This window comes from Camelina sativa, chromosome 10 (genome assembly GCF_000633955.1).
Source record: "Camelina sativa cultivar DH55 chromosome 10, Cs, whole genome shotgun sequence".
Classification (NCBI taxonomy): domain Eukaryota; kingdom Viridiplantae; phylum Streptophyta; class Magnoliopsida; order Brassicales; family Brassicaceae; genus Camelina; species Camelina sativa.
The window spans coordinates 2,186,879-2,196,885 of NC_025694.1; the positions used below are offsets into that span (position 1 = coordinate 2,186,879).

Sequence of the window (10,007 nt, forward strand, 5' to 3'; positions counted from 1 at the left end):
ATATATATATATATATATATATATATATATATATATATATACATATTCTAAAGAATCTGGTAAACAATATATTTCACTTTTTGTTGGTCAACAAAAATATATATTAACTTTTTTATATGGAAGTTGTTTACTATTATTTCCTATTTTCATTGAATGAGTTAATTAATTTCTTTTAAAATTTTAATTTGATTCCCTATTACAATTAATTTTTCACTTTTTGACTTGACCAATATTAAAATTTTGGATATCAATGACAAAAATAGGCCAATATTTCTTGCTTCTTAATAAAAGTTATTTTTTTTCTACTACACAGACTACAATACACTGTTTGGCCTATTTTTATTAATAAATTATATATGACATTAAATAAAATAAAATTATATTTCTATTCAGCAAGTTTGATGCAATGCATAAATGTATTAAACTATCATGATTTTATATCATACATCCAATTCCAACCATGAAAAAGAAGAGTGCTATTTCAAAAACTTATTTCCTTATTTTGATACATGAAATTTTTGGGCTAATTTGTTATTTTACGTGTTTTAGATTTTTACTTAGTTTATCAAATTAGTCCAATTAAAATTTATATGTCGCCAGCTAAACTGATACCGGTGGACATCATGCAGGAGGAGTAACTGTAACGGTTTGCAATAAGATTGATGAGTTCTTCAGGTAAATCAGACCACTCACTTTTATCCATCTTTGAGTAATCGACGGGTTCTTTCTGTGTTATAATTACTTGTCAAAGAAACAACTTCAAACACAGAGAGCTCCTAATATTGAAACTTGAAAATACATGCACAATAAGTAGTTATGTATCCTAACGTAGAGAAAAAGATAACACCGAATCTGATGGGATGTTTACCTAATTTAATTTATAAAGATTAATGAATTAATGTCAATAACTGTTTAGCATATAATTTGGATTTCTGAAAAGCCACTTTCCAGTTCAGATTTTATGTAACGGTTTAACTATATTTTCTGACAAGATCACAACAAAACCGAACCGTTATTCGGTAAGTACTAAGTAGTAAATAGAAAATGTGTCTTCGTTCTTTTTCATACACAAAAAATGAACACATTGCAGTAGTGGAAGTTTCGGCTTCAGATCAACGGGCCTTTACTGTGTCTGATTGCTTCAAAACGTGCAGCCAACATATCATAGTCAGGTAGTTTTGGGTGAACATGGTGACCGCTTGAGTCCCGTCTGGACTCATTGGACTGAAGAGCCTGAGGCGGTGCTCGGTTTGGTGGGAGAGAAGATACACGAGCATGTGGTGGTTCTTCTGGCTCTGTCTCTTCCTCGTAGTAGTCTGACTCATCAAACTTGATCTCAGAAGTTGCAGGAGGAGGAGGAGTAGGAGGTGATGGAGAGCTGTAGCTGTGTCTCCTCCTCATTGTTTCCTTTGCTTCTGCTTCGGTCTTGGTATAGTCTTCCTCGTATTCAGATTCATTAACAACCGGGTTGTTGTAGCTGTATCTTCTACCGATGCCTCTGTTTTCTGCACTAGGTTTTGCGTAATATGAACTTGTTTCGGAGTCTCGTGATTGTCTCCTTGAACCTGGATGATGATGATCCATGTACTGTGAATCCTTCTGATATGTTGAATGATCGGAAGATACAGAGAACTCCTTGGTGCTGTCTCTTCTGGTAGCTAATAAGGAGGCTACTTGTGCTGCTGCAACTGCCTGTTTGGCTAATTCTGTAGCTGCTTCCGCTGCTGACTCAGTGTCATGATAATGCGTGTTGATGCTCGTGCTACTACTCGATCTGACAAGCAAAACAATAAGAAGACTTCATATTTTTTCTGATCCCATACTAAGTCATCGACATTTTTGAACCAATAGCAGCAATGCACATGCATACCTGGGGACTGCTTTGGCACGATCAGTAGGCTCGTTGCTAGCTGCACGATTAACCGGTAAGCTTGAGGCGCTTACAAACTTACGTGGCCCGTCCTGTTAATACAAGAAGTTCAAAGCTTTTAAGATGCTGATTTTGAAAAAAAAAACAGAGAGGAAGTAAAGAGGGAGATTAAGAGAGACATACAATGCTTTCTTCTTCAGGTTTGAGAAGTTCTTGTTCTGTCTCTGTAGTGTCCCAATCAACCTGGAATTCCTTTGCAATTTCCTTCATGATTTTCAGTTTGTATTCTCCACCCGGGTTTCTAACCGAAAGCTTATCAATCAACTACAAATGCAACAAGAGAGAAAATACAAAGTTCAAGATATATCATGTTGCATCTGAATATGAACCAGAAAGAAAGAAACATGAATGATTTAGTTACCATCCGGTTAACGCCGCAGCTAGGACGCAAATCAGTAGCCGCAGATACAAAATCTTTCCCATATTTCTTCTCAAAAATGTCTCTGAGATCTCCAAGCTCAGGGATCTCAGAGCATCTAGGCGCAGCGAAAATCAAACTAGCAATACCTTCCTTAAGATCCACAGGACATTGCCTAAAAAAAAAAGTCAAACAACATATAAGAACCCAAAACTGAAGTCAAGTAAAGAGATTATTGAAAACTAATAATAGCTATGAACATACTTTTGCTTGGTGATGATAGTGAGTCGAGAAACAATAAGTTCACAGAAAAGCTCGATGAGTTCGTTAGCTGCCTGAATGTTCTGTTCCCTTATCACATGCTCAACCTGTCACAAAGGTAACATTCTTTCATCGAACTGAATGAAATTGCAAGAAAATTTCTTTAGAAAAAAAGTGAAGCAGGAAAGTGAAGTATACTCTGATTCGAGCAGTGGCATCTTGACCGGATTGAAGAAGAACAGCGATGTCACGCCTCATCTGCTTCACCACAACTTGTCTCTTGTTCCTCAGTAGCTTAATCCGAGCCACAGCCATTTTCGCCGCCGTTTTGCTTTTTCCCCAATCAAAATCCAACAAAAAAACACATACTTTTCATCAGATGCTTAATCTTAAAAAACCCAGATCGGAAATTTCTCAAACGCAGATCAAAATTCAACCTTTCTCCTATAAACTTAAGAAACTAAGAATGCCCAGATCGAAGCTCGAGATAAGAAGTGCCACCACACTAAAAAGACCCTAACTTTTCCATTATTTCTTGAGCAGCGAACCAGATTGGAGGAAAATTACGAATCTAAGAAACATTAAATCGATAAAGATGATGAGTAGAGTACCATACCATTTAGAGGAGTTAAAGCCACGACGGAAGAGAGAAAGACTAAACTTCATGAGCTTCTTGGTCTGCGCAGAGGCTACTTCGGCCGCCGTCATTATCTTCTCACCACCGCGTCTCTGCCACAGAAATAAGAAAATAGATGTTGAACAAGGACGCTACTGTGAGTGTGTAAGTAGTAACGGTCCGCTGAAATTAGTAAAGTAACGCTCTTTTTGGTCCCACAAGAACACACCGACTTAATTAGCTGGACTCGGGACAAATTGTGACCATGTCAAAAATATAGCCGTTGTATCATAGACACGTTGCCAAACCCAACGAGCATCCGTGGCTTGTTGATTAACATGTGTGATTCATTGATTCTAAATGGGCTTGGGCTGTAATAGGCTGGATTTTAGCCATGGGCTTTTACTGAGTCAAACTTATTCTGTGTAGTGTGTGTATAGTCAATTTTTTTTGAGTCAAACTTATTATCTACCATATTTAAGAGTTTCTATTCTTATCATTTATTTTTTAAACAATTCATCTTTTAAAAAATTATTTTTCTATTCTTGTTCATAAATATGGTTGACGCAGAATCTTTCATATTTAATTTTACTAAAATAGCACACTTTCTCTATTCTATATAAACTTTATACATTGTTTCAGATATTGTCATATTCTTCATCAACTCTTCCTAGTTTTACAAGCTTATCAAAAGAAAAAACAAAACATATTTATATGACGATGGGAAAATCTTCATCAAAGGCTGCTTTCATCATCTTTTTAGCTTTTCTTGGTAAATTCAATTTTTTTTATATAATATGGTATTAAAGAATTATGTTGTGTTACTAATGTTTTATTATACACTTTGTTTTTGTGTTGCAGTGATGATATCCGTAACAGTAGAGATCGTTGAGGCGAAACGTCTCTTACTTGATAGGTTTGAACGTTGTACGCCACCATGCAAAGAATTATGTTTTGGTACAGGCTGCAACTGCGTATGTGAATAATGTGATCCAGGTTTCAAAGTAAACGACGTACATTGTAATCGCAACTGAATTAAAAATAAAATATTGTTTGGTATGGTTGTCTATTTAAATTTTTATTGAGAATTGTGTAAATAAAATTTTTTAAAAAATGTTTTTATTTGAGAATTGTGTAAATCAAACTAAGAAAAATACGTACCTTTAGCCTCTGGATTTCATTTTCTTCGGTTAAAAAAATAAAATATTTATCTACTATTTTAAAAAAATATGAAACAATAATATACTAATTGAACATGCAAAAGTCCTCATAGTAAATAGTTAATATATCCACAAAAAATGGTGACATTTGATTAATTAATTATTATTGCAACTCTCGCATATGTAAATTGCTTTTTACGAAATAATACTAATAATCAGTAATTATCCTATTTTAAACATTAACACTAGTGATTCTGCATTCATTTATATTTCTTCACATTTCTCGTTTTAGGCAGTAACAGATATTTATAATCTAGTCTTTTTCTCATAACCATAATAAGTGCCTAAACTTTATACAAGAGATGTTCGCACCCTGAACGAGTTACAAACTTATACAACAAACACACATCCTCTAAAACATGGACGAATGTCTAAACTCTCTCCAAAAAAAAAAAAAAAAACAAACCAAGACAGGAGAACCAATTGACCTGGTCAAGAGCAAATAAAATATTTTCGAATCTGAACCGTTTTTGAATTATACGGAGAGGATGTTAAGAAGAGAGACTCTAGCGTAACACAAAACAAGTCATTACACACTCGTCTCTTGCCTCATTCTAACCAAAGCATTCGTCTCTTGATCATCACCATCAGACCAAACACTCTCCAAAGACGCGTCTGTCTCTCTTTCATCATTAATTATCATATATTTCTGGATCTCCCTCTTGATATCTTTCCTCGACGCCATGTAAACATCTACGTCACTCTCAAGGCTAAACTTACAACGCCATGTAAAAAAACTGACGATGTCAAAATTTAGACGCTGTATCATAGACACGTTGCCAAACCTAACGAGCATCCCAAGCAAAAGCATCCCTAAGCAGTGAAAAAAGTTTCAATAGCACCGTGGCTTGTTGATTCACTATTCATCGATTCAATAATGGGGTTGGGCTGTAAAATAGGCTGGATTCTAGTTTGAGTCAAATATTTTTTGAGTCAAACTTATTATCTAACCACCATATTAGGAGATTTTATCTTATGTTATTCAAACATATCATTATCAAAAATCTTTGATATTATTAATTTTACTAAAATAGCACACTTTCTCTATCCTATATAAATGTTAACATTATAACAATATCTTCTTCACTTTTTCTAGTTCTACAAGCTTATCAAAAAAAAAACAAAACAGATTGACATGACGATGGGAAAATCTTCATCGAAGGCTGCTTTCATTATCCTTTTAGCTTTTATTGGTAAATTCAATGTTTTTATATAACATGGTATTAAAGAATTATATTACGTTATTAATGTTTAATATACACTTTTTGTGTTGTAGTGATGATATCCGTAACAGTTGAAAACGCTGAGGCGAAACGTCTCTTACTTGAAGAAACTCCTCTAGACTTATTACATCATGAAACTTCTTCACTGACGATTAAGCCACTTGGTAGGTTTGAACGTTGTACGCCACCATGCAAAGAATTATGTTTTGGTACAGGCTGCTACTGCGTTTGTGAACAATGTGATCCATGTCTACATTGTAATCGCAACTGAATTAAAAATAAAATATTATTTCTGTTTGGTATTGTTGTCTACTTAAGTTTGTATGTGAGAATTGTGTGAATCAAACTAAGAAAAATATGTTCTTTGGAAGTACCACCACCGTAGGCTTTTACTCCCATATTTAGAGTTTAATTCTTATATCTCTTCACATTTATTGTTTTACGGAGTAAAATTATACTCCCTCCGTTTCATAATATAGGATGTTTTAGAAGTTTTTATTTGTTTCATAATATAAGATGTTTTCAACTTTTTAAGTAATTTTTAGATTACTGTTCTATTTTTTATTATTTATTTTATGCAGTCTTGTTTATGATTGGTTGAACTTTTTTTAAAATAATTATTTTTTAATCTGCATGCTTTCACTCAAAACATCTTATATTTTAAAACAGAGAGAATATATATTTATAGTCTAGCTAGTACTTTTCTCATATAATTATAATAAGTGCATGAACTTTATACAAGAGAAGAGATGTTCGCACCTGAATGAGTTACAAACTAATACAATAAGTCAACAAACACACATCCTCTAAAACATGGACGCATGTTTAAACTCTCTAAAAAAAAGAACCAAACCAAGATTTGAAAACCAATCGCCCTGGTCAAGAGCAAAAAAAAATAAAAAATCGAATCTGATCCGTTTTAAATTACACGGAGAGGATGTTAAGAAGAGAGACTTTAGCAGGAGAAGACAGAGCGTAACACAAATAAGTCATCACTCTCGTCTCTTGTGGTGATGATGATTCTTTCTTTAAACCTTTCGGCGACGACTAGCAGGAGAAGACACAGAGCGTAACACAAATAAGTCATCACTCTCGTCTCTTGTGGTGATGATGATTCTTTCTTTAAACCTTTCGGCGACGACTAGCAGGAGAAGACACAGAGCGTAACACAAATAAGTCATCACTCTCGTCTCTTGTGGTGATGATGATTCTTTCTTTAAACCTTTCGGCGACGACTAGCAGGAGAAGACACAGAGCGTAACACAAAAAATGTCATGTAAAGAAATGACGATGTTAAAATATATCCGTTGTATAATAGACTCGTTGCCAAACCCAACGAGCATCCCAAGAAAAGCATCCTAATCGGTGAAAAGTTTCATAGCACCATGGCTTGTTAATCGACATTTTGTGATGCATTGATTATATAATGAAATGGGCTTGGGCTGTAATAGGCTGGATTTTTTCATGGGCTTCTATTTATTAAAACCAGTTGAATATATTTTGAAGGTCTCATCATGTTAAGATAATAAATCTTAGGTAATAATAAGTAGAAAGATTTGACAATTTGATTATCTACCATATTGGAATATTCTATCTTATCTAATCCAAAATCACATTGGCATAAAATCTTTGATATTATTTTACGAAAATAGCACACTTTCTCCTATAAAATGGTAATACATTGTCCAACTCCAAAATATATCAGAAATTGTTATCTTCACCAATTCTTTCTAGTTCCAAAGGCTATCCAAAAAAAAAAACAGATTTTCGTAACTATGGAAAAAATTTCAGCCAAAACTGCTTTCATCATCCTTTTAGCTTTTACCGATAAATTCAATGTTTTATATAATATGGTATTAAAGAATTTAATTTGTGTTACTAATGGTTTATTATACATTTTTTTTTGTGTTATAGTGATGATATATGTAATTGTTGAGATCGTTGAGGCAAAACGTCTCTTATTTAAAGAAACTTTTCTGCACTTATTGCAACGGGAAGTTTCACTACCAGTTATTAAGCCACTTATTGCTAGTTTTTGTACGCCAGATTGCAAACCATTATGTTTTGCTACAGCCTGCCATTGCGTATGTCCTCCAGGTCAAAAATAAGTGTTTGGTATAGTTGCTTCGTTAATTTTATGTGAGAATTGTGAATCAAACTAATAAAAATATGTTCGTGGATGTACCGCCACCTTATGTTCAGCTTCACTCCCATTTTTATTAGCCACTGAATTTCATTTTCATTGGTTCGAGAAATCAAAATATTTATCAATAAAAATGACACAAGAGATAATAAGAAAAGAGATGTAGAAGAAGGAGACTAATTTGTGAGTGTGTAACGGTCCGCTGAAATTAGTACAGTAACGCTCGCTTAGGTCCCACAAGAACACACCGACTGAATTAGCTGGACTCGGGAGAAATTGTGACGATGTCAAAATATAGCCGTTGTGTCATAGACACGTTGCCAAACCCAACGAGCATCCCAAGCAACAACATCCTAAGCAGTGAAAAGTTTCAATGGCACCGTGGCTTGTCTATTTCAATGCGTGCGTGATTGTGATTCATTGATTCACCAATGGGCTTGGGCAATATTACATTTTTACGAAATAATAATAATCAGTAATTATCCTATTTTAAATGTTAAAATTAGTGATTCTGCATCCATATTCATCGTTGTAAGCGGTAAAATTATAGATTTTTTATAGTCTAGATCTAGTACATAAACTTTACAAGAGATGTTCACACCTGAACGGAGTTACAAACTTATACAACAAACACACATCCTCTAAAACGTGGACGCATGTTTAAACTCTCTCAACATACAAGAGAAAAGAAAAAAAAAACAAACCAAGATTTTAAAACCAATGAACCCGGTCAAGAGCAAGAAATTCGAATCTGATCCATTTTGGATTAAGTGGAGAGGATGTTAAGAAGAGAGACTCTAGCTTGTATCATTACCTTGAACAATCCTTCAAGTCCCTCTTCAAGCTCTTCCATGGCTGCCTCTACACCTTCGGATCTAACCAATGCGCATTGAATCTTCTCACATACTTCTTCGCTAACTTTTTTCTCCTCGTCCTGATCTTCCTTTGTTGTCATGACAACGAGCTTCCCAAGCTCAGATTCCATTGCTTCAAGCTCAAGACAAGAAAACCCCTTCTCAAGATCTCTTCTCTCCTGGTGATGATGATCTATTCCTTTCTTCACAAGCTTCATAACAATCCCCCAACCTTTGTGGTGATGATGATTCTTAGTCGTTAGCCCTTTAGGCGACGACAAGAACGACAAGACCGAACGTAACACAAAACAAGTCATCACACTCGTCTCTTGCATCACTCTAACTAAAGCACTCGTCTCTTGATCATCACCATCGCACCAAACACTCTCCAAAGACGCGTCTGTCTCTTTCGACATTACCATATACTTCTTGAGTTCCTTCTTGATCTCTTTCCTCGACGCCATGTAAGCATCCGCGTCACTCTCGAGGCTAAACTCACCTCCTTTCTTGCTCCTTCTCAAAGCCGACTGAAGCTCAACAACACTCTTCTTGATCTTCGATGTCGCGTCCTTAGCTCCACCACAAACCTCCAAGTACTTCAGAGACGCTTCAAGAAGCTCATCCATCAAACCATCACCATTAAGAAGAGCTTGCTGAGTTTCAGAAGAAGATTTGAAGAGATCTTCACTTAAACATCTGTAAAGGTCGGTGAGACCAGAGAGACCGTCACGGACCATCGTCCTCGAGTCCAACGAAGACGACCCCAAAGCTCTAATCTTGGAGACCACTTCTTGAATCCTCCTAACACTAGGATGAGACCTAACTGGTAAACTAACACATCTAGATTTGTTGTATGCTTTGTGGAGCCTCGGAGACAATGAGGACATATACATCTCACCTCAGGTAATGATGATGAAAATGAGTTATTCGAGTCGAGTTGTGCTCTATTCGGTTCTTTCACTCTAGGGTTTATATTAAAAAGATACACATAACGACATAAGTGTACATAAATGTCAATGAGTAGGGCCCTAGCTTAGCTAAGACGTGAAGACCATGTGGAGTGAGTGTGGGTACTTCACTAAGGAAGAACAGAACACGTAAGGCTCAATAAATGCTATGTCGTTTGAATATTGAGTTAAATCGTTGTCGAAGTTCGATGTTTCGGTTTCGGTTACTAAAACCAAAACCTTTTTCACACCTCTTTTCATGCACCAAAGCCACCGCCCATTTACAATTCTTTAACATTATAATTATTTCTAGTCTCGTTGGATTTTGTTTCTTTTGGAGGTTACAAATGCAATGCACTATTTTTTTAATGTGTGGGTACCTCGTTCAATTCAATTCAAGATCTTTGGAAGATTTTGTTACATTGTTAACAAAAACTCCATGGGATATGATATGA

The 10,007-nt window shown here is 35.2% G+C and overlaps 2 protein-coding genes across 2 annotated transcripts; both read right to left on the minus strand.

Annotated features, from left to right (window-relative positions):
- LOC104716552 lies at positions 1,039-3,373 on the minus strand. The gene is made up of 7 exons (XM_010433936.2): positions 3,166-3,373; positions 2,748-2,880; positions 2,553-2,656; positions 2,292-2,463; positions 2,054-2,194; positions 1,871-1,962; positions 1,039-1,774 (listed from the first exon to the last, which is right to left on the minus strand). The coding sequence occupies exons 1-7, from the start codon at positions 3,255-3,257 to the stop codon at positions 1,108-1,110; spliced, it is 1,401 nt and encodes a 466-aa protein (XP_010432238.1). The 5' UTR covers positions 3,258-3,373; the 3' UTR covers positions 1,039-1,107.
- On the minus strand, positions 8,324-9,884 carry LOC104716553. The gene has a single exon (XM_010433937.2). The coding sequence runs from the start codon at positions 9,496-9,498 to the stop codon at positions 8,518-8,520; it is 981 nt and encodes a 326-aa protein (XP_010432239.1). The 5' UTR covers positions 9,499-9,884; the 3' UTR covers positions 8,324-8,517.

Excerpts from the sequence above, each read along its gene's own strand:
- LOC104716553 (XM_010433937.2), bottom strand. The coding sequence starts at position 9,498 with ATGTATATGTCCTCATTGTCTCCGAGGCTCCACAAAGCATACAACAAA.
- LOC104716552 (XM_010433936.2), bottom strand. The coding sequence starts at position 3,257 with ATGACGGCGGCCGAAGTAGCCTCTGCGCAGACCAAGAAGCTCATGAAG. Across the intron at positions 1,963-2,053 it reads AACCTGAAGAAGAAAGCATT|GACGGGCCACGTAAGTTTGT; the intron begins GTATGTCTCTCT and ends TTGTATTAACAG. Across the intron at positions 1,775-1,870 it reads CGTGCCAAAGCAGTCCCCAG|ATCGAGTAGTAGCACGAGCA; the intron begins GTATGCATGTGC and ends TTTGCTTGTCAG.